The following is a 25649-nucleotide window of genomic DNA, read 5'->3' on the forward strand; positions in this document are numbered from 1 at the left end:
AAATCACTGAGCGGTCACTCCAGGATATCACTGAGCGGTCACTCCCGGATATCACTGAGCGGTCACTCCCGGATATCACTGAGCGGTCACTCCCTGATATCACTGAGCGGTCAGTCCCGGGTATCACTGAGCGGTCATTCCCGGGTATCACTGAGTGGTCACTACTGGATATCACTGAGCGGTCACTCCCAGATATCACTGAGCGGTCACTCCCAGATATCACTGAGCGGTCACTCCCAGATATCACTGAGCGGTCACTCCCGGATATCACTGAGCGGTCACTCCAGGATGTCACTGAGTGGTCACTCCAGGATATCACTGAGCGGTCACTCCCGGATATCACTGAGCAGTCACTCCCAGATATCACTGAGCGGTCACTCCCGGATATCACTGAGCGGTCACTCTTGGATATCACTGAGCGGTCACTCTCGGATATCACTGAGCGGTCACTCTCGGATATCACTGAGCGGTCACTCTCGGATATCACTGAGAGGTCACTCTCTGATATCACTGAGCGGTCACTCCCGGATATCAGCGGTCACTCTCCGATATCACTGAGCTGTCAACTCTCGGATATCACTGAGCGGTCACTCCCGGATATCACTGAGCGGTCACTCCCGCATATCACAGAGGGGTCACTCCCAATATCACTGAGCAGTCACTCCCGGATATCACTGAGCGGTCACTCCCAGATATCACTGAGCGGTCATTCCCGGATATCACTGAGCGGTCACTCCCAGATATCACTGAGCGGTCATTCCCGGATATCACTGAGCGGTCACTCCCAAATATCACTGAGCGGTCATTCCCGGATATCACTGAGCGGTCACTCCCAGATATCACTGAGCGGTCATTCCCGGATATCACTGAGGGGTCACTCCCAGATATCACTGAGCGGTCACTCCCGGATATCACTGAGCGGTCATTCCCAGATATCCCTGAGCGGTCACTCCCGTATATCACTGAGGGGTCACTCCCGTATATCACTGAGGGGTCACTCCCGGATATCAGTGAACGGTCACTCCCGGATATCACTGAGCGGTCACTCCCGTATATCACTGAGGGGTCACTCCCGTATATCACTGAGGGGTCACTCCCGTATATCACTGAGGGGTCACTCCCGTATATCACTGAGGGGTCACTCCCGTATATCACTGAGGGGTCACTCCCGTATATCACTGAGGGGTCACTCCCGGATATCACTGAGGGGTCACTCCCGTATATCACTGAGGGGTCACTCCTGTATATCACTGAGCGGTCACTCCCGGATATCACTGAGCGGTCACTCCCGGATATCACTGAGCGGTCACTCCCAAAAGCACTGAGCGGTAACTCCCAATATCACTGAGCGGTCACTCCGGGATATCACTGAGCGGTCACTCCCAATATCACTGAGCGGTCACTCCGGGATATCACTGAGCGGTCACTCCCAATATCACTGAACGGTCACTCCCGGATATCACTGAGCGGTCGCTCCCGGATATCACTGAGCGGTTACTCCCGGATATCACTGAGCGGTCACTCCCGGATATCACTGAGCGGTCACTCCCAATATCACTGAATGGTCACTCCCGGATATCACTGAGCGGTCACTCCCGTATATCACTGAGGGGTCACTCCCGGATATCACTGAACGGTCACTCCCGGATATCACTGAGCGGTCACTCCCGTATGTCACTGAGCGGTCACTCCCGGATATCACTGAGGGGTCACTCCTGTATATCACTGAGGGGTCACTCATGGATATCACTGAGGGGTCACTCCCGGATATCACTGAGGGGTCACTCCCGGATATCACTGAGCGGTCACTCCCGGATATCACTGAGGGGTCACTCCTGTATATCACTGAGGGGTCCCACTCCTGTATATCACTGAGGGGTCACTCATGGATATCACTGAGCGGTCACTCCCGGATACCACTGAGCGGTCACTCTCGGATATCACTGAGCGGTCACTGCCAGACATCACTGAGTGGTCACTCCCAATATCACTGAGCGGTCACTCCCAAAATAACTGAGCGGTCACTCCCAATATCACTTTGCGATCACTCCTGGTTATCTCTGAGCGGTCACTCCCGGATATCACTTAGCGGTCACTCCCAATATCACTGAGTGGTCACTCCCAGACATCACTGAGTGGTCACTCCCGGATATTACTGAGCGGTCACTCCCGGATATCACTGAGCGATCACTCTCAGACATCACTGAGCGGTCACTCCCAGACATCACTGAGCGGTCACTCCCAGACATCACTGAGCGGTCACTCCCGGATATCACTGAGGGGTCACTCCCAATATCACTGAGCGGTCACTCCCGGATATCACTGTGCGGTCACTCCAGGATATCACTGATTGGTCACTCCCAATATCACTGAGCGGTCACTCCCGGATATCACTGAGCGGTCACATAGAACATAGAACATAGAACATAGAACATTACAGCGCAGAACAGGCCCTTCGGCCCACGATGTTGCACCGACCAGTTAAAAAAACAAAAACAAACTGTGACCCTCCAACCTAAACCAATTTCTTTTCGTCCATGAACCTATCTACGGATCTCTTAAACGCCCCCAAACTAGGCGCATTTACAACTGATGCTGGCAGGGCATTCCAATCCCTCACCACCCTCTGGGTAAAGAACCTACCCCTGACATCGGTTCTATAACTACCCCCCCTCAATTTAAAGCCATGCCCCCTCGTGCTGGATTTCTCCATCAGAGGAAAAAGGCTATCACTATCCACCCTATCTAAACCTCTAATCATCTTATATGTTTCAATAAGATCCCCTCTTAGCCGCCGCCTTTCCAGCGAAAACAATCCCAAATCCCTCAGCCTCTCCTCATAGGATCTCCCCTCCATACCAGGCAACATCCTGGTAAACCTCCTCTGCACCCTCTCCAAAGCCTCCACATCCTTCCTGTAATGTGGGGACCAGAACTGCACACAGTACTCCAAGTGCGGCCGCACCAGAGTTGTGTACAGTTGCAACATAACGCTACGACTCCTAAATTCAATCCCCCTACCAATAAACGCCAAGACACCATATGCCTTCTTAACAACCTTATCTACTTGATTCCCAACTTTCAGGGATCTATGCACACATACACCTAGATCCCTCTGCTCCTCCACACTATTCAAAGTCCTCCCGTTAGCCCTATACTCAACACATCTGTTATTCCTACCAAAGTGAATTACCTCACACTTCTCCGCATTAAACTCCATCCGCCACCTCTCGGCCCAACTTTGCAACCTGTCTAAGTCTTCCTGCAAACTACGACACCCTTCCTCACTGTCTACCACACCACCGACTTTGGTGTCATCAGCAAATTTGCTAATCCACCCAACTATACCCTCATCCAGATCATTAATAAATATTACAAACAGCAGTGGCCCCAAAACAGATCCCTGAGGTACACCACTTGTAACCGCACTCCATGATGAATATTTACTATCAACCACCACCCTCTGTTTCCTATCCGCTAGCCAATTCCTGATCCAATTTCCTAGATCACCCCCAATCCCATACATCTGCATTTTCTGCAGAAGCCTACCATGGTGAACCTTATCAAACGCCTTACTAAAATCCATATATACCACGTCCACTGCCTTGCCCCCATCCACCTCCTTGGTCACTTTCTCAAAAAACTCACTCCAGGATATCACTGATTGGTCACTCCCGGATATCACTGAGCGATCACTCCCGGATATCACTGAGCGGTCACTCCCAGATATCACTGAGCGGTCACTGCCGGATATCACTGAGCGGTCACTCCAGGATATCACTGATTGGTCACTCCCGGATATCACAGAGCGATCACTCCCGGATATCACTGAGCGGTCACTCCCAGATATCACTGAGCGGTCACTCTCGGATATCACTGAGCGGTCACTCCCGGATATCACAGTGCGGTCACTCCCGGATATCACTGAGCAGTCACTCCCGGATATCACTGAGCGGTCACTCTCGGATATCACTGAGCGGTCACTCTCGGATATCACTGAGAGGTCACTCTCGGATATCACTGAGCGGTCACTCCCGGATATCACTCAGAGGTCACTCTCGGATATCACTGAGTGGTCACTCTCGGATATCACTGAGAGGTCACTCCCGGATATCACTGAGCGGTCACTCCCAATATCACTGAGCGGTCACTCCCGGATATCACTGAGCGGTCACTCCTCGATATCACTGAGCGGTCACTCCCGGTTATCACTGAGTGGTCACTCCCGGATATCACTGAGCGGTCACTCCCAATATCACTGAGCGGTCACTCCCGGATATCACTGAGCAGTCACTCCCAAAAGCACTGAGCGGTCACTCCCAATATCACTGAGCGGTCGCTCCGGGATATCACTGAGCGGTCACTCCCAATATCACTGAGCTGTCACTCCGGGATATAACTGAGCGTTCACTCCCGGATATCACTGAGCGGTCACTCCCGGATATCACTGAGCGGTCACTCCCGGACATCACTGAGCGGTCACTCCTGGATATCACTGAGCGGTCACTCCCAATATCACTGAACGGTCACTACCGGATATCTCTGAGCGGTCACTCCCGGATATCACTGAGGGGTCACTCCCGTATCTCACTGGCGGGTCACTCCTGTATATCACTGAGGGGTCACTCATGGATATCACTGAGGGGTCACTCATGGATACCACTGAGCCATCACTCCCAATATCACAGAGCAATCACACCCGGATATCACTGAGCGGTCACTCCCGGATATCACTGAGCGGTCACTGCCGGATATCACTGAGCGGTCACTCCCAAAATCACTGAGCGGTCACTCCCGATATCACTGAGCGGTCACTCCCGATATCACTGAGCGGTCACTCCCAAAATCACTGAGCGGTCACTCCCGATATCACTGAGCGGTCACTCCAGGATATCACTGAGCGGTCACTCCCGGATATCACTGAGCGGTCACTCCCGGATATCACTGAGCGGTCACTCCCTGATATCACTGAGCGGTCATTCCCGGGTATCACTGAGCGGTCATTCCCGGGTATCACTGAGTGGTCACTACTGGATATCACTGAGCGGTCACTCCCAGATATCACTGAGCGGTCACTCTCGGATATCACTGAGCGGTCACTCTCGGATATCACTGAGCGGTCACTCCAGGATATCACTGAGCGGTCACTCCAGGATATCACTGAGCGGTCACTCCCGGATATCACTGAGCTGTCACTCCTGGATATCACTGAGCGGTCACTCCCGGATATCACTGAGCGGTCACTCCCAGATATCACTGGCTGGTCACTCCCGGATATCACTGAGCGTTCACTCCCGCATATCACAGAGCGGTCACTCCCGGGTATCACTGAGCGGTCATTCCCGGGTATCACTGAGCGGTCACTCCCGGATATCACTGAGCGGTCACTCCCGCATATCACAGAGCGGTCACTCCCGGATATCACTGAGCGGTCATTCCCGGGTATCACTGAGCGGTCACTCCCGGATATCACTGAGCGGTCACTCCCGGATATCACTGAGCGGTCACTCCTGGATATCACTGAGCGGTCACTCCTGGATATCACTGAGCGGTCACTCCCGGATATCACTGAGCGGTCACTCTCGGATATCACTGAGCGGTCACTCCCGGACATCACTGGGCCATCACTCCCGGATTTCACTGAGCGGTCACTCCCAATATCACTCAACGGTCACTCCCGGATATCACTGAGGGGTCACTCATGGGTATCACTGAGCGGTCATTCCCGGGTATAGAACCTAGAACATAGAACAGTACAGCACAGAACAGGCCCTTCGGCCCATGATGTTGTGCCGAGCTTTATCTGAAACCAAGATCAAGCTATCCCACTCCGTATCATCCTGGTGTGCTCCATGTGCCTATCCAATAACCGCTTAAATGTTTCTAAAGTGTCTGACTCCACTATCACCTCAGGCAGTCCATTCCACACCCCAACCACTCTCTGCGTAAAGAGCCTACCTCTGATATCCTTCCTATATCTCCCACCACGAACCCTATAGTTATGACCCCTTGTAATAGCTCCATCCACCCGAGGAAATAGTCTTTGAACGTTCACTCTCTCTATACCCTTCATCATTTTATAAACCTCTATTAAGTCTCCCCTCAATCTCCTCCGCTCCAGATAGAACAGCCCTAGCTCCCTCAACCTTTCCTCATAAGACCTATCCTCCAAACCAGGCAGCATCCTGGTAAATCTCCTCTGCACTCTTTCCAGCGCTTCCACATCCTTCTTATAGTGAGGTGACCAGAACTGCACACAATATTCCAAATGTGGTCTCACCAAGGTCCTGTACAGTTGCAGCATAACCCCACGGCTCTTAAACTCCAACCCCCTGTTCATAAAAGCTAACACACTACAGGCCTTCTTCACAGCCCTATCCACTTGAGTGGCAACCTTTAGAGATCTGTGGATATGGACCCCAAGATCTCTCTGTTCCTCCACAGTCTTCAGAACCCTACCTTTGACCCTGTAATCCACATTTAAATTAGTCCTACCAAAATGAATCACCTCACATTTAACATAAGAACATAAGAAATAGGAGCAGGAGTAGGCCATCTAGCCCCTCGAGCCTGCCCCGCCATTCAATAAGATCATGGCTGATCTGACGTGGATCAGTACCACTTACCCGCCTGATCCCCATAACCCTTAATTCCCTTACCGCTCAGGAATCCATCCATCCGCGCTTTAAACATATTCAGCGAGGTAGCCTCCACCACCTCAGTGGGCAGAGAATTCCAGAGATTCACCACCCTCTGGGAGAAGAAGTTCCTCCTCAACTCTGTCTTAAACCGACCCCCCTTTATTTTGAGGCTGTGTCCTCTAGTTTTAACTTCCTTACTAAGTGGAAAGAATCTCTCCGCCTCCACCCTATCCAGCCCCCGCATTATCTTATAAGTCTCCATAAGATCCCCCCTCATCCTTCTAAACTCCAACGAGTACAAACCCAATCTCCTCAGCCTCTCCTCATAATCCAAACCCCTCATCTCCGGTATCAACCTGGTGAACCTTCTCTGCACTCCCTCCAATGCCAATATATCCTTCCTCATATAAGGGGACCAATACTGCACACAGTATTCCAGCTGCGGCCTCACCAATGCCCTGTACAGGTGCATCAAGACATCCCTGCTTTTATATTCTATCCCCCTCGCAATATAGGCCAACATCTCATTTGCCTTCTTGATCACCTGTTGTACCTGCAGACTGGGCTTTTGCGTCTCATGCACAAGGACCCCCAGGTCCCTTTGCACGGTAGCATGTTTTAATTTGTTTCCATTGAGATAGTAATCCCATTTGTTATTATTTCCTCCAAAGTGTATAACCTCGCATTTCTCAACGTTATACTCCATTTGCCATATCCTCGCCCACTCACTCAGCCTGTCCAAATCTCTCTGCAGATCTTCTCCGTCCTCCACACGATTCACTTTTCCACTTATCTTTGTGTCGTCTGCAAACTTCGTTACCCTACACTCCGTCCCCTCCTCCAGATCATCTATATAAATGGTAAACAGTTGCGGCCCGAGTACCGATCCCTGCGGCACGCCGCTAGTTACCTTCCTCCAACCGGAAAAACACCCATTTATTCCGACTCTTTGCTTCCTGTCGGATAGCCAGTCCCCAATCCACTTTAACACACTACCCCCAACTCCGTGTGCCCTAATCTTCTTCAGCAGCCTTTTATGGGGCACCTTATCAAACGCCTTTTGGAAATCCAAAAACACCGCATCCACCGGTTCTCCTCCATCAACCGCCCTAGTCACATCTTCATAAAAATCCAACATGTTCGTCAAGCACGACTTTCCCCTCATGAATCCATGCTGCGTCTGATTGATCGAACCATTTCTATCCAGATGCCCTGCTATCTCCTCTTTAATAATGGATTCCAGCATTTTCCCTACTACAGACGTTAAGCTGACCGGCCTATAGTTACCCGCCTTTTGTCTCCTTCCTTTTTTAAACAGCGGCGTAACATTAGCCGTTTTCCAATCAACTGGCACTACCCCAGAATGCAACGAGTTTTGATCAATAATCACTAACGCATCCACTATTACCTCTGACATTTCTTTCAATACCCTGGGATGCATTCCATCCGGACCCGGGGACTTGTCCACCTTCAGTCCCATTAGTCTACCCAGCACTGCCTCTCTGGTAACATTAATCGTATTAAGTATTTCTCCTGCTGCCAACCCTCTATCGTTAATATTTGGCAAACTATTTGTGTCCTCCACCGTGAAGACCGACACAAAAAACTTATTTAAAGACTCAGCCATATCCTCATTTCCCACTATTAACTCCCCCCTCTCGTCCTCCAAGGGTCCAACATTCACTCTAGCCACTCTATTCCTTTTTATATATTTATAAAAACTTTTACTATCATTTTTTATATTAATTGCTAGCCTAGCTTCATAGTCTATCCTTCCTTTCTTTATCGCTTTCTTAGTCTCTCTTTGTTGTTTCTTAAATTTTTCCCAATCACTTGTTTCTCCACTATTTTTGGCCACTCTGTACGCAGCTGTTTTTATTTTAATACTCTCCTTTATTTCCTTCGTTATCCACGGCTGGTTCTCCCTTTTCTTACAATCCTTGTTTTTTGCTGGAATATATTTTTGCTGAGAACTGAAAAGGATCTCCTTAAAAATCCTCCACTGTTCCTCAGCTATCCTACCTGCCAGCCTGCTCTCCCAGTCTACCTTAGCCAATTCATCCCTCATCCTATCATATTTCCCTCTGTTCAAACAGAGGACACTGGTTTGGGACCAAACTTTCTCCTCTTCCATCTGAATCAGAAATTCGACCATATTGTGGTCACTAGACCCAAGAGGGTCCTTCACAATAAGATCCTTAATTCTACCTACCTCGTTACACAATACCAGATCCAAAATAGCTCGTTCCCTCGTCGGTTCCGTAACATGCTGTTCAAGGAAACTATCCCGACAGCATTCTAAGAACTCTTCCTCCATTCCACCCTTACCGACTTGAGTCTGCCAGTCAATGTGCATGTTGAAGTCCCCCATGATTATTGCCGTTCTGTTTTTACACGCATCCCTTATCTGCTTGTTTATAGCCCTCCCTACCTCAACATTATTATTTGGGGGCCTATATACCACACCTACTAGTGTCTTTCTCCCTCTACTATTCCTCATCTCTACCCATAATGATTCCACGTTTTGTTCCTCAGAGCCTATGTCATCCCTCAGTACTACCCTGATATTATCTCTTATTAATAGCGCGACCCCACCACCTTTTCCTTCCTGTCTGTTCTTCCTAAACGCCTGATACCCCTGGATATTCATCTCCCAGTCCTGGTCACCTTTCAGCCACGTTTCTGTAATGGCCACTAGATCGTACCCACTTGTGCTGATTTGCACCATCAACTCATTTACCTTGTTCCGAATGCTTCGTGCATTCAGGCAAAGTGTCCTTATTCCAGCTTTTATCTGGACCCGCTTTGATGAGTCGCGAACACCCTCTCCCTCTACTCCCTTATCTAAATTACCGCCTTCATTCACTTGCACCCTCTCCTCTACCATTAATTTTGTAATTCCCCTTGCCCCTGCATCCTCCCCCCCATCAATTAGTTCCTTGATCCTAGTCAACTCTTCTAGCTCCCCTCCCCCCAACCTATCTAGTTTAAATTCTCCCCAGTAGCCTTAGCCAACCTACCGGCCAGGATATTGGTCCCCGTGTGATTCAAGTTCCACCCGTTTTTTGTATACAGATCACCCCTGCCCCTAAAGAGGTCCCAATGGTCCAGGAACCTGAATCCCTGCCCCCTGCACCAGTCCCTCAGCCACACATTCATCTTCCACCTCACTCCATTCCAGCCCAGATATCACTGAGCGGTCACTCTCGGATATCACTGAGCGGTCACTCTCCGATATCACTGAGCGGTCAATCCCGGATATCACTGAGCGGTCACTCTCCGATATCACTGAGCGGTTACTCCTGGTTTTCACTGAGCGGTCACTCCCGGATATCACTGAGCGGTCTCTCCCGGATATCACTGAGCGGTCTCTCCCGGACATCACTGAGCGGTCACTCTCCGATATCACTGAGCGGTTACTCCTGGATATCACTGAGCGGTCACTCTCGGATATCACTGAGCGATCACTCTCGGATATCACTGAGCGGTCACTCCCGGATATCACTGAGCGGTCACTCCCGGATCTCACTGAGCGGTCACTCCCAATATCACTGAGCGGTCAGTCCCGGATATCACTGAGGGGTCACTCATGGGTATCACTGAGCGGTCATTCCCGGGTATCACTGAGCAGTCACTCCCGGATATCACTGAACGGTCACTTCCAGATATCACTGAGCGGTCACTCCTGGATATCACTGAACGGTCACTCCAGGATATCACTGAGCGGTCACTCCAGGATATCACTGAGCGGTCACTGCTGGATGTCACTGAGCGGTCACTCCTGGTTTACACTGAGCGGTCACTCCTGGATATCTCTGAGCGGTCACTCCTGGATATCTCTGAGCGGTCACTCCTGGATATCACTGAGCGGTCACTCCCAGATATCACTGAGCGGTCACTCCCTGATATCACTGAGCGGTCACTCCCGGATATCACTGAGCGGTCATTCCCAGGTATCACTGAGCGGTCACTCCCGGATATCACTGAGCGGTCACTCCCAGATATCACTGAGCGGTCACTCCCTGATATCACTGAGCGGTCACTCCCGGATATCACTGAGCGGTCATTCCCGGGTATCACTGAGCGGTCACTCCCTGATATCACTGAGCGGTCACTCCCAGATATCACTGAGCGGTCACTCCAGGATATCACTGAGCGGTCACTCCCTGATATCACTGAGCGGTCACTCCTGGATATCACTGAGCGGTCACTCCCTGATATCACTGAGGGGTCACTCCCGGATATCACTGAGCGGTCACTCCCTGATATCACTGAGCGGTCACTCCCGGATATCTCTGAGCGGTCATTCCCGGGTATCACTGAGCGGTCACTCCCTGATATCACTGAGCGGTCACTCCCAGATATCACTGAGCGCTCACTCCAGGATATCACTGAGCGGTCACTCCCGGATATCACTGAGCGGTCACTCCCGGATATCACTGAGCGGTCACTCCTGGATATCACTGAGCGGTCACTCCTGGATATCACTGAGCGGTCACTCCCGGATATCACTGAGCGGTCACTCCCGGATATCACTGAGTGGTCATTCCCGGGTATCACTGAGCGGTCACTACCGGATATCACTGAGCGGTCACTCTCGGATATCACTGAGCGGTCACTCCAAGATTTCACTGAACGGTCACACCTGGATATCACTGAGCGGTCACTCCCGGATATCGCTGTGCGGTCACTCCTGGATATCACTGAGCGGTCACTCCCAGATATCACTGAGCGGTCAGTCTCGGATATCACTGAGCGGTCACTCTCGGATATCACTGAGCGGTCACTCTCGGATATCACTGAGCGGTCACTCCCGGATATCACTGAGCTGTCACTCTCCGATATCACTGAGCGGTTACTCCTGGATATCACTGAGCGGTCACTCTCGGATATCACTGAGCGGTCAATCCCGGATATCACTGAGCGGTCACTCTCCGATATCACTGAGCGGTTACTCCTGGTTTTCACTGAGCGGTCACTCCCGGATATCACTGAGCGGTCACTCTCCGATATCACTGAGCGGTTACTCCTGGATATCACTGAGCGGTCACTCTCGGATATCACTGAGCGCTCACTCCTGGTTTTCACTGAGCGGTCACTCCTGGATATCACTGAGCGGTCACTCTCGGATATCACTGAGCGGTCACTCCCGGATATCACTTAGCGGTCACTCTCGGATATCACTGAGCGGTCACTCCCAGATTTCACTGAACGGTCAGACCTGGATATCACTGAGCGGTCACACCCGGATGTCACTGAGCGGTCACTCCCTGATATCACTGAGCGGTCACACCCGGATATCACTGAGCGGTCACTCCCTGATATCACTGAGCGGTCACTCCCAATATCACTGTGCAGTCAGTCCCGGATATCACTGAGCGGTCACTCCCAATATCACTGAGCGGTCACTCTCGGATATCACTGAGCGGTCACTCCCGGATATCACTGAGCGGTCACTCCCAGATATCACTGAGGGGTCACTCCCGGGTATCACTGAGCGGTCATTCCCGGGTATCACTGAGCGGTCACTCTCGGATATCACTGAGCGGTCACTCTCGGATATCACTGAGCTGTCACTCCGGGATATCACTGAGCGGTCACTCCCGGATATCACTGAGCGGTCACTCCCGGATATCACTGAGCGGTCACTCCCGGATTTCACTGAGCGGTCACTCCCAATATCACTGAGTGGTCACTCCCGGATATCACTGAGCGGTCACTCCGGGATATCACTGAGCGGTCACTCCGGGATATCACTGAGCGGTCACTCCGGGATATCACTGAGCGGTCACACCCGGATATCACTGAGCGGTCACTCCCGGGTATCACTGAGCGGTCACTCCCAATATCACTGAGCTGTCACTCCGGGATATCACTGAGCGGTCATTCCCGGGTATCACTGAGAGGCCACTCTCGGATATCACTGAGCGGTCACTCCCGGATATCACTGAGCGGTCACTCCCGGATTTCACTGAGCGGTCACTCCCAATATCACTGAGTGGTCACTCCCGGATATCACTGAGCGGTCACTCCGGGATATCACTGAGCGGTCTCTCCAGGATATCACTGAGCGGTCACTCCTGGATATCACAGAGTGGTCACTCTCGGATATCACTGAACGGTCACTCCCGGATATCACTGAGCGGTCACTCCGGGATATCACTGAGCGGTCACTCCAGGATATCACTGAGCGGTCATTCCTGGATATCACTGAGGGGTCACTCCTGGATATCACTGAGTGGTCACTCTCGGATATCACTGAACGGTCACTCACGGATATCACTGAGCGGTCACTCCGGGATATCACTGAGCGGTCACTCCGGGATATCACTGAGCGGTCACTCCCGGATATCACTGAGCGGTCACTCCCAAAAGCACAGGGCGGTCACTCCCAATATCACTGAGCAGTAATTCCGAGATATCACTGAGCGGTCACTCCGGAATATCACTGAGCGGTCACTCCCGGATATCACTGAGGGGTCACTCACGGATATCACTGAAGGGTCACTCCCAATATCACTGAGCTGTCACTCCGGGATATCACTGAGCGGTCACTCCCGGATATCTCTGAACGGTCACTCCCGGATATCACTGAGCGGTCACTCCGGGATATCACTGAGCGGTCACTCCCAATATCACTGAGCGGTCACTCCCGGATATCACTGAGCGGTCACTCCCGGATATCACTGAGCGGTCACTCCCAGTATCACTGAGCGGTCACTCCCAATATCACTGAGCGGTCACTCTCGGATATCACTGAGCGGTCACTCTCGGATATCACTGAGCGGTCACTCCCGGATATCACTGAGCGGTCACTCTCGGATATCACTGAGCGGTCACTCTCGGATATCACTGAGCGGTCAATCCTGGATATCACTGAGCGGTCACTCTCCGATATCACTGAGCGGTTACTCCTGGTTTTCACTGAGCGGTCACTCCCGGATATCACTGAGCGGTCACTCTCCGATATCACTGAGCGGTTACTCCTGGATATCACTGAGCGGTCACTCTCGGATATCACTGAGCGCTCACTCCTGGTTTTCACTGAGCGGTCACTCCTGGATATCACTGAGCGGTCACTCTCGGATATCACTGAGCGGTCACTCCCGGATATCACTGAGCGGTCACTCCCGGACATCACTGAGCATTTACTCCCGGATATCACTGAGCGGACACTCCCAGATATCACTGAGCGGTCACTCCCGGACATCACTGAGCTGTTACTCCCGGATATCACTGAGCGGTCACTCCTGGATATCACTGAGCGGCCACTCCCGGACATCACTGAGCGGTCACTCCCAGATATCACTGAGCTGTTACTCCCGGATATCACTGAGCGGTCACTCCCGGATGTCACTGAGCGGTCACTCCTGGATATCACTGAGCGGCCACTCCCGGACATCACTGAGCTGTTACTCCCGGATATCACTGAGCGGTCACTCCCGGATATCACTGAGCGGTCACTCCCCGGATATCACTGAGCGGTCACTCCCGGATATCACTGAGCGGTAACTCCCGGACATCACTGAGCGGTCACTCCCGGATATGACTGAGCGGTCACTCCCGGATATCACTGAGCGGTCACTCCCGGATATCACTGAGCGGTCACACCCGGATATCACTGAGCGGTCACTCCGGGATATCACTGAGCGGTCACTCCAGGATATCACTGAGCGGTCACTCCCGGATATCACTGAGCGGTCACTCCCGGATATCACTGAGCGGTCACTCCCGGATATCACTGAGCGGTCACACCCGGATGTCACTGAGCGGTCACTCCCTGATATCACTGAGCGGTCACTCCCAATATCACTGAGCGGTCACTCCCAATATCACTGAGCGGTCACTCCCGGATATCACTGAGCGGTCACTCCCAATATCACTGAGCGGTCACTCTCGGATATCACTGAGCGGTCACTCCCGGATATCACTGAGCGGTCACTCCGGGATATCACTGAGCGGTCACTCCCGGATATCACTGAGGGGTCACTCCCGGGTATCACTGAGCGGTCATTCCCGGGTATCACTGAGCGGTCACTCTCGGATATCACTGAGCGGTCACTCTCGGATATCACTGAGCTGTCACTCCGGGATATCACTGAGCGGTCACTCCCGGATATCACTGAGCGGTCACTCCCGGATATCACTGAGCGGTCACTCCCGGATATCACTGAGCGGTCACTCTCGGATATCACTGAGCGGTCACTCTCGGATATCACTGAGCGGTCACTCTCGGATATCACTGAGCGGTCACTCTCGGATATCACTGAGCGGTCACTCCGGGATATCACTGAGCGGTCACACCCGGATATCACTGAGCGGTCACTCCCGGGTATCACTGAGCGGTCACTCCCAATATCACTGAGCTGTCACTCCGGGATATCACTGAGCGGTCATTCCCGGGTATCACTGAGAGGCCGCTCTCGGATATCACTGAGCGGTCACTCCCGGATATCACTGAGCGGTCACTCCCGGATTTCACTGAGCGGTCACTCCCAATATCACTGAGTGGTCACTCCCGGATATCACTGAGCGGTCACTCCGGGATATCACTGAGCGGTCTCTCCAGGATATCACTGAGCGGTCACTCTCGGATATCACTGAGCGGTCACTCCCGGATATCACTGAGCGGTCACTCCTGGATATCACTGAGTGGTCACTCTCGGATATCACTGAACGGTCACTCCCGGATATCACTGAGCGGTCACTCCGGGATATCACTGAGCGGTCACTCCAGGATATCACTGAGCGGTCATTCCTGGATATCACTGAGGGGTCACTCCTGGATATCACTGAACGGTCACTCACGGATATCACTGAGCGGTCACTCTCGGATATCACTGAGCAGTCACTCCGGGATATCACTGAGCGGTCACTCCCGTATATCACTGAGCGGTCACTCCCAAAAGCACAGGGCGGTCACTCCCAATATCACTGAGCAGTAACTCCGAGATATCACTGAGCGGTCACTCCCAATATCACTGAGCGGTCACTCCGAGATATCACTGAGCGGTCACTCCGGGATATCACTGAGCGGTCACTCCAGGATATCACTGAGCGCTCACTCCCGGATATCACTGAGGGGTCACTCACGGATATCACTGAAGGGTCACTCCCAATATCACTGAGCTGTCACTCCGGGATATCACTGAGCGGTCACTCCCGAATATCTCTGAACGGTCACTCCCGGATATCACTGAGCGGTCACTCCGGGATATCACTGAGCGGTCACTCCCAATATCACTGAGCGGTCACTCCCGGATATCACTGAGCGGTCACTCCCGGATATCACTGAGCGGTCACTCCCAATATCACTGAGCGGTCACTCCCGGATATCACTGAGCGGTCACTCTCGGATATCACTGAGCAGTCACTCTCGGATATCACTGAGCGGTCACTCCCGGATATCACTGAGCGGTCACTCCCAGATATCACTGAGCCGTCACTCCCGGATATCACTGAGCGGTCACTCACGGATGTCACTGAGTGGTCACTCCCGGATATCACTGAGCGGTCATTCCCAATATCACTGAGCGGTCACTCCCGGATATCACTAAGCGGTTACTCCAGGACACCCCATGTCCGGGAACATATGGGGTGGCCCCTGTGCCTCGGTGACACAATAATGACCCAACATTGACACTAATTTGATTGAGTTTTTTGAAGGGGTAACCAAGAAGGTAGATGAGGGCAGTGAAGTTGATGTTGTCTACATGGACTTTAGCAAGGCCTCTGACAAGGTACCGCATGGTAGGTTGTTGCATGAGGTTAAATCTCACGGGATCCAGGGTGAGGTATCTAAATGGATACAAAATTGGCTTCTTGACAGAAGCCAGAGGGTGGTTGTAGAGTGTTGTTTTTCAAACTGGAGGCCTGTGACCAGCGGTGTGCCTCGGGGATCAGTGCTGGGCCCACTGTTATTTGTCATTTATATTAATGATTTGGATGAGAATATAGGAGGCATGGTTAGTAAGTTTGCAGATGACACCAAGATTGAAGAATGTTATCTCCGATTGCAACGGGATCTTGATCAATTGGGCCAGTGGGCTGACGAATGGCAGATGGAGTTTAATTTAGATAAATGCGAGGTGATGCATTTTGGTAGATTGAACCAGGGCAGGACTTACTCAGTTAATGGTAGGGCGTTGGAGAGAGTTACAGGACAAAGAGATCTCGGGTTACAGGATCATAGCTCCTTGAAAGTGGAGTCACAGGTGGACAGAGTGGTGAAGAAGGCATTCGGAATCCTTGGTTTCATCGGTCAGAACATTGAATACTGGAGTTGGGACGTCTTGTTGAATTTGTACAAGACATTGGTAAGGCCACACTTGGAATGCTGTGGGCAATTCTGGTCACCCTATTATGGAAAGGATATTATTAAACTAGAAAGAGTGCAGAAGAGATTTACTAGGAACCTACCGGGACTTGTTGGATTGAGTTATAAGGAGAGGCTGGATAGACTGGGACTTTTTTCTCTGGTGCGCAGGAGGCTGAGGGGTGAACTTATCGAGGTCTATAAAATAATGAGGGGCACAGATCAGCTAGATAGTCAATATCTTTTCCCAAAGGTAGGGGAGTCTAAAACTAGAGGGCATCGGTTTAAGGTGAGAGGGGAGAGATACAAAAGTGTCCAGAGGGGCAATTTTTTCACACAGAGGGTGGTGAGTGCCTGGAACAAGCTGCCAGAGGCAGTAGTAGAGGCGGGTACAATTTTGTCTTTTAAAAAACATTTAGACAGTTCATAGAATCATAGAATCCCTGCAGTGCAGAAGGAGGCCATTCGGCCCATCGAGTCTGCACCGACCACAATCCCACCCAGGCCCTACCCCCATATCCCTACACATTTACCCACTAATCCCTCTAATCATAGAACATAGAACATAGAACATTACAGCGCAGAACAGGCCCTTCGGCCCACGATGTTGCACCGACCAGTTAAAAAAAAAACTGTGACCCTCCAACCTAAACCAATTTCTTTTCGTCCATGAACCTATCTACGGATCTCTTAAACGCCCCCAAACTAGGCGCATTTACTACTGATGCTGGCAGGGCATTCCAATCCCTCACCACCCTCTGGGTAAAGAACCTACCCCTGACATCGGTTCTATAACTACCCCCCCTCAATTTAAAGCCATGCCCCCTCGTGCTGGATTTCTCCATCAGAGGAAAAAGGCTATCACTATCCACCCTATCTAAACCTCTAATCATCTTATATGTTTCAATAAGATCCCCTCTTAGCCGCCGCCTTTCCAGCGAAAACAATCCCAAATCCCTCAGCCTCTCCTCATAGGATCTCCCCTCCATACCAGGCAACATCCTGGTAAACCTCCTCTGCACCCTCTCCAAAGCCTCCACATCCTTCCTGTAATGTGGGGACCAGAACTGCACACAGTACTCCAAGTGCGGCCGCACCAGAGTTGTGTACAGTTGCAACATAACGCTACGACTCCTAAATTCAATCCCCCTACCAATAAACGCCAAGACACCATATGCCTTCTTAACAACCTTATCTACTTGATTCCCAACTTTCAGGGATCTATGCACACATACACCTAGATCCCTCTGCTCCTCCACACTATTCAAAGTCCTCCCGTTAGCCCTATACTCAACACAACTGTTATTCCTACCAAAGTGAATTACCTCACACTTCTCCGCATTAAACTCCATCCGCCACCTCTCGGCCCAACTTTGCAACCTGTCTAAGTCTTCCTGCAGACTACGACACCCTTCCTCACTGTCTACCACACCACCGACTTTGGTGTCATCAGCAAATTTGCTAATCCACCCAACTATACCCTCATCCAGATCATTAATAAATATTACAAACAGCAGTGGCCCCAAAACAGATCCCTGAGGTACACCACTTGTAACCGCACTCCATGATGAATATTTACTATCAACCACCACCCTCTGTTTCCTATCCGCTAGCCAATTCCTGATCCAATTTCCTAGATCACCCCCAATCCCATACATCTGCATTTTCTGCAGAAGCCTACCATGGTGAACCTTATCAAACGCCTTACTAAAATCCATATATACCACGTCCACTGCCTTGCCCCCATCCACCTCCTTGGTCACTTTCTCAAAAAACTCAATAAGGTTAGTAAGGCACGACCTACCTGCCACAAAACCATGCTGACTATCACCTATCAATTTATTACTCTCCAAATAACTATAAATCCTATCCCTTATAATTTTTTCCAACATCTTGCCGACAACAGAAGTGAGACTCACCGGTCTATAATTCCCGGGGAAGTCTCTGTTCCCCTTCTTAAACAATGGGACAACATTCGCTAACCTCCAATCTTCTGGTACTATACCAGAGGCCAACGACGACCTGAAGATCAGAGCCAGAGGCTCTGCAATCACTTCTCTTGCCTCCCAGAGAATCCTTGGATAAATCCCATCCGGACCAGGGGATTTATCTATTTTCAGACCCTCCAGAATATCCTGCACATCCTCCTTATCAACTGTAATACTGTCTATTCTACTCCCTTGCAACCCAGTGTCCTCCTCAGCTATATTCATGTCCCCTTGCGTGAACACCGAAGAGAAATATTGGTTCAATGCTTCACCAATCTCCTCCGGTTCCACACATAACTTCCCTCTGCCATCTATAACTGGCCCTAAACTTGCCCTAACCAACCTTCTGTTCTTGACATACCTATAGAACGCCTTAGGATTCTCTTTAACCCTATCCGCCAAAGTCTTCTCATGTCCCCTTTTAGCCCTTCTAAGCTCGCTCTTCAACTCCCTCTTAGCCAATCTAAAGCTTTCTAGTGCACTACCCGAGTGCTCACGTCTCATCCGAACATAAGCCTCCTTTTTCTTTTTAACCAACAAAGAAACTTTTTTGGTGCACCACGGTTCCCTAGCCCTACCAATTCCTCCTTGCCTGACAGTCCCTGGAGCTGTGAAGCAACAGTGCTAACCACTGTGCTATCGTGGGTACGATGGGTATAGAGGGATATGGGCCAAATGCGGGCAATTGGGATGAGCTTAGGGGAAAAAAAGTGGCGGCATGGACAAGTTGGGCTGAAGGGCCTGTTTCCGTGCTGTAAACCTCTTTGACCCTGTGACACTGCTGCTTCACAGCTCCAGGGACCCAGGTTTGATTCCCAGCTTGGGTCACTGTCTGTGTGGAGTTTGCACATTCTCCTCGTGTCTGCATGGGTTTCCTCCGGGTGCTCCGGTTTCCTCCCACAGTCCAAAGGTATGCGGGTTAGGTTGATTGGCTATGCTAAAATTGTCCCTTAGTGTCCTGAGATGCGTGGGTTAGAGGGATTAGTGGGTAAATATGTAGGGATATGGGGGTAGGGCCTGGGTGGGATTGTGGTCGGTGCAGACTCGATGGGCCGAATGGCCTCTTTCTGTACTGTAGGGTTTCTATTATTTATTTCTTTCTATGATTCTATGATTCTTCTATTCAATTGAAGGTATTTTCCAAAGTTAGCCGAGAACCAGCTGTTTTTGGTTTGGTCTTAGTGAGAGCATGAAGTGTTTCTCTCCAGATGTGATTCCATTGATGCACTAGGAAGCTTTTATTAAAACAAACTCTATTTAACACCACTGTTTGTTTATAAGAAAAGCAATTAGCATTACATTTACCAATTGAAATGCCAATATACAATTCTTAACTGCTAGTGTATCTCTATTATTGCCAATTTAAGCAATACTCTTTCTCGACCTCAACTCCTCCTCAGAATCAGTTACCAAAGAACAAGCTTCTGTGCTGTTACACGGGCTCTGAGACCTCCAGAACATCTCTGCTATTTTCTAGCTGACCTTAGACTTCAATCTCCAGAGAGAGAGAGAGGGAGAATAGCTGCTGCTCCTTTCAAATCCAAACAGAAACTGCCTGCTTGTTTCTCTCAGCCAAAGATATACGAGAAATGCTGATGGTCACTGGGGGATTCAGTCCAGGGACACAGTGCCCCACTAGAGTTACTCGTCCAATTAGCACATGACGTGCACTTGTCAATCAACCTAATTAATACCCTACTCTGAAACCCCAGGGGATAACCAAAAAAAAAATCATTAACTCATGCATTAACTGCATTAACTCAGATTAAAACACCCCAATATCTAGGATCAATTATTCTTCTGCATTCTCAGTATCTGGGCTGTCGTTTGTAGACAAAGTGGCACCATAATCAAAGCTGAAGTTTAAGACATTCCCTTCACAAGAAACGTGACATAAAACACTTTTCTTAAAGGCACGGTATCATCACATTCGCCCCCCCCCCCCGCCCTTTTAAAATGATCCATCAATCTGCAAAGATGGCTTCATTTTTCAAAAGCTCTGGTTTCACACTGTTAGTACTCTAGTTTCTCTGGCTTTGCACTGTTAGTACTCTAGTTTCTCTGATTTCGCACTGTTAGTACTCTAGTTTCTCTGGTTTCGCACTGTTAGTACTCTAGTTTCTCTGGTTTCGCACTGTTAGTACTCTAGTTTCTCTGGTTTCACACTGTTAGTACTCTGGTTTCTCTGGTTTCACACTGTTAGTACTCTGGTTTCACACTGTTAGTACTCTAGTTTATCTGGTTTCACACTGTTAGTACTCTGGTTTCACACTGTTAGTACTCTAGTTTCTCTGGTTTCGCACTGTTTGTACTCTAGTTTCTCTGGTTTCACACTGTTAGTACTCTGGTTTCTCTGGTTTCACACTGTTAGTACTCTGGTTTCACACTGTTAGTACTCTAGTTTCTCTGGTTTCGCACTGTTTGTACTCTAGTTTCTCTGGTTTCACACTGTTAGTACTCTGGTTTCACACTGTTAGTACTCTAGTTTCTCTGGTTTCGCACTGTTTGTACTCTAGTTTCTCTGGTTTCGCACTGTTTGTACTCTAGTTTCTCTTGGTTTCACACTGTTAGTACTCTGGTTTCACACTGTTAGTACTCTAGTTTCTCTGGTTTCGCACTGTTTGTACTCTGGTTTCACACTGTTAGTACTCTAGTTTCTCTGGTTTCGCACTGTTTGTACTCTAGTTTCTCTGGTTTCACACTGTTAGTACTCTGGTTTCACACTGTTAGTACTCTAGTTTCTCTGGTTTCGCACTGTTTGTACTCTAGTTTCTCTGGTTTTGCACTGTTTGTACTCCAGTTTCTCTTGGTTTCACACTGTTAGTACTCTGGTTTCACACTGTTTGTACTCTAGTTTCTCTGGTTTTGCACTGTTTGTACTCTGGTTTCACACTGTTAGTACTCTAGTTTCTCTTGGTTTCACACTGTTAGTACTCTGGTTTCACACTGTTAGTACTCTGGTTTCACACTGTTTGTACTCTGGTTTCACACTGTTAGTACTCTGGTTTCACACTGTTAGTACTCTGGTTTCACACTGTTAGTACTCTAGTTTCTCTGGTTTCACACTGTTAGTACTCTAGTTTCTCTGGTTTCGCACTGTTTGTACTCTAGTTTCTCTGGTTTCACACTGTTAGTACTCTGGTTTCACACTGTTAGTACTCTGGTTTCTCTGGTTTCACACTGTTAGTACTCTAGTTTCTCTGGCTTTGCACTGTTCGTACTCTAGTTTCTCTGGTTTCACAGTGTTAGTGCTCTGGTTTCTCTGGTTTCACACTGTTAGTACTCTAGTTTCTCTGGTTTCACAGTGTTAGTACTCTGGTTTCTCTGGTTTCACAGTGTTAGTACTCTGGTTTCTCTGGTTTCACACTGTTAGTACTCTGGTTTCTCTGGTTTCACACTGTTAGTACTCTGGTTTCTCTGGTTTCACACTGTTAGTACTCTGGTTTCTCTGGTTTCACAGTGTTAGTACTCTGGTTTCTCTGGTTTCACACTGTTAGTACTCTGGTTTCACACTGTTAGTACTCTAGTTTCTCTGGTTTCGCACTGTTTGTACTCTAGTTTCTCTTGGTTTCACACTGTTAGTACTCTAGTTTCTCTGGTTTCGCACTGTTAGTACTCTGGTTTCACACTGTTAGTACTCTAGTTTCTCTGGTTTCACAGTGTTAGTACTCTGGTTTCTCTGGTTTCACACTGTTAGTACTCTGGTTTCACATTGTTAGCACTCTGGTTTCTCTGGTTTCACACTGTTAGTACTCTAGTTTCTCTGGTTTCGCACTGTTAGTACTCTGGTTTCACACTGTTTGTACTCTAGTTTCTCTGGTTTCACACTGTTAGTACTCTAGTTTCTCTGGCTTTGCACTGTTTGTACTCTAGTTTCTGTGGTTTCACACTGTTTGTACTCTAGTTTCTCTGGTTTCACACTGTTAGTACTCGAGTTTCTCTGGTTTCACAGTGTTAGTACTCTGGTTTCTCTGGTTTCACACTGTTAGTACTCTAGTTTCTCTGGTTTCACAGTGTTAGTACTCTAGTTTCTCTGGTTTCACATTGTTAGCACTCTGGTTTCTCTGGTTTCACACTGTTAGTACTCTAGTTTCTCTGGTTTCGCACTGTTAGTACTCTAGTTTCTCTGGTTTCACAGTGTTAGTACTCTGGTTTCTCTGGTTTCACACTGTTAGTACTCTAGTTTCTCTGGTTTCACAGTGTTAGTACTCTAGTTTCTCTGGTTTCACATTGTTAGCACTCTGGTTTCTCTGGTTTCACACTGTTAGTACTCTAGTTTCTCTGGTTTCGCACTGTTAGTACTCTAGTTTCTCTGGTTTCACAGTGTTAGTACTCTGGTTTCTCTGGTTTCACACTGTTAGTACTCTAGTTTCTCTGGTTTCACAGTGTTAGTACTCTAGTTTCTCTGGTTTCACATTGTTAGCACTCTGGTTTCTCTGGTTTCACACTGTTAGTACTCTAGTTTCTCTGGTTTCGCACTGTTAGTACTCTAGTTTCTCTGGTTTCACACTGTTTGTACTCTAGTTTCTCTGGTTTCACACTGTTAGTACTCTAGTTTCTCTGGTTTCACAGTGTTAGTACTCTGGTTTCTCTGGTTTCACACTGTTAGTACTCTAGTTTCTCTGGTTTCACAGTGTTAGTACTCTAGTTTCTCTGGTTTCACACTGTTAGTACTCCTATCGATATATATTTCATTAAGTTTAAGCATGTAAGTATAATAGTAATATCATCCAGTTCAGTCTCTCTCTTCCACCATTGAATATTCCTCCTTCTTTCAGTAAAGTTGTGATGAAACATTGACAATCGCCTTCTCTCAAGCTGCTTTTCTCGTCACGCTGTTCCGATCTTTCCTTTCTTTTCAAAAACCTCCTTCAGTCCTTGGCCCTGTTGTGATTGTGAGTCTGAACGCAATGCCAGAGAACAAAACAGCACAGGAACAGGCCCTTCGGCCCACCAAGCCTGCACCGATACGCGGTTTCTATCCCTCTATTCCCTCCCTATTCATGCACCGATCCAGCTGCCTCTTAAATGTTGTTAATGTGTCTGCTTCCTCCACCCCCTCTGGCAGCGCGTTCCAGGCACCCACCACCCTCTGTGTGAGAAACCTCCCCCACACATCCCCCTTAAACTGTCCCCCTCTCACCTTGAGCCTGTGCCCCCTTGTAACTGACACTTCCACCCTGGGGAAAAGCCTCTGACTATCCACCCTGTCTGTGCCTCTCATCATTTTGTAAACCTCTATCAGGTCTCCCCTCAGCCTCCGTCTTTCCAGTGAAAACAACCCTAGTTTATTCAACCTTTCCTCATAGCCAACACCCTCGAGACCAGGCAACATCCTGGTGAACCTTCTTTACACTCACTCCAAAGCTTCCACATCCTTCTGATAGTGTGGTGACCAGAACTACACGCAATACTCCAAATGTGGTCTAACCAGGGTTTTATGTAGCTGCTACATGATTGCCCAACTCCTGTACTCAGTGTCCTGGCTGATGAAGGCAAGCATGTCATATGCCGCCTTCTACAAGTGGCAGAAGAAGCATTTTTTAAATTTATTATGGGACATGGGCGTCGCTGGCTGGGCCAGCATTTATTGCCCATCCCTAGTTGCCCTTGAAAAGGTGGTGGTGAGCTGCCTTCTTGAATCGCTGCAGCCCCTGTGGGTAAGTACACCCCACAGTGCTGTTTGGGAGGGTATTTCAGGATTTTGACCCAGCGACAGTGAAGGAACGGCGATATATTTCCAAGTCAGGACGGTGAGTGGCTTGGAGGGGAACTTGCAGGTGGTGGTGTTTCCATGTATCTGCTGCCCTTGTCCTTCTAGACAGCAGTGGTCATGGGTTTGGAAGGTGCTGTCTAAGGAGCCTTGGTGAGTCGCTGCAGTGCATCTTGTGGATGGTTCACACGGCTGCTACTGTGCGTCAGTGCTGGAGGGAGTGGATATTTGTAGATGGGGTCCCAATCAAGTGGGGCTGCTTTGTCCTGGATGGTGTCGAGTTTCTTGAGTGTTGTTGGAGCTGCACCATCCAGGCGAATAGGGAGTAAGGGGGGCGGGGGGAGTTCCTGGGAATTGTTTGAAATGTTTTGGTGTTTATTGAGGGAGTTGTGACGATGACCCTCATTAATGGGGTTCCTGATTCTTGCCCTCAGGCCGAGCCTACGAAGCAGAATTTTATTACGACACTCCAAGACCAGTCCGGCTGCAGAATCAAAATCTTTATATCTTCATTCTACAGTGGACCCAGAAACTGCCAACCGCAGTTTGTGATGTGGAGAAATATAAACTGGAAATACAGCAAGAGGTGAGACTGCCAATCCAGCGGGTACACTGGGAGCGGGTACACTGGGAGCGGGTACACTGGGAGCGGGTACACTGGGAGCGGGGACACTGGGAGCGGGTACACTGGGAGCGGGTACACTGGGAGCGGGGACACTGGGAGCGGGGACACTGGGAGCGGGGACACTGGGAGCGGGGACACTGGGAGCGGGGACACTGGGAGGGGGTACACTGGGAGCGGGTACACTGGGAGCGGAGACACTGGGAGCGGGGACACTGGGAGCGGGGACACTGGGAGCGGGGACACTGGGAGCGGGGACACTGGGAGCGGGGACACTGGGAGCGGGGACACTGGGAGCGGGTACACTGGGAGCGGGTACACTGGGAGCGGGTACACTGGGAGCGGGGACACTGGGAGCGGGGACACTGGG

General features: G+C 49.8%; 1 protein-coding gene across 1 annotated transcript in view; it reads left to right on the forward strand.

Moving 5' to 3' along the window:
• Window positions 1-25649, forward strand: part of LOC144486085 (MAM domain-containing glycosylphosphatidylinositol anchor protein 1-like) — a gene marked incomplete at its 3' end in the record, with an annotated part of 298296 nt that overhangs the window by 114524 nt on the left and 158123 nt on the right. The window contains 1 exon segment of the mRNA XM_078204195.1: window positions 25092-25243. Within this exon segment, the coding sequence (XP_078060321.1) occupies window positions 25092-25243 (152 nt within the window).

Source organism: Mustelus asterias, unplaced genomic scaffold (genome assembly GCF_964213995.1).
Source record: "Mustelus asterias unplaced genomic scaffold, sMusAst1.hap1.1 HAP1_SCAFFOLD_287, whole genome shotgun sequence".
NCBI classification, from domain to species: Eukaryota; Metazoa; Chordata; class Chondrichthyes; order Carcharhiniformes; family Triakidae; genus Mustelus; species Mustelus asterias.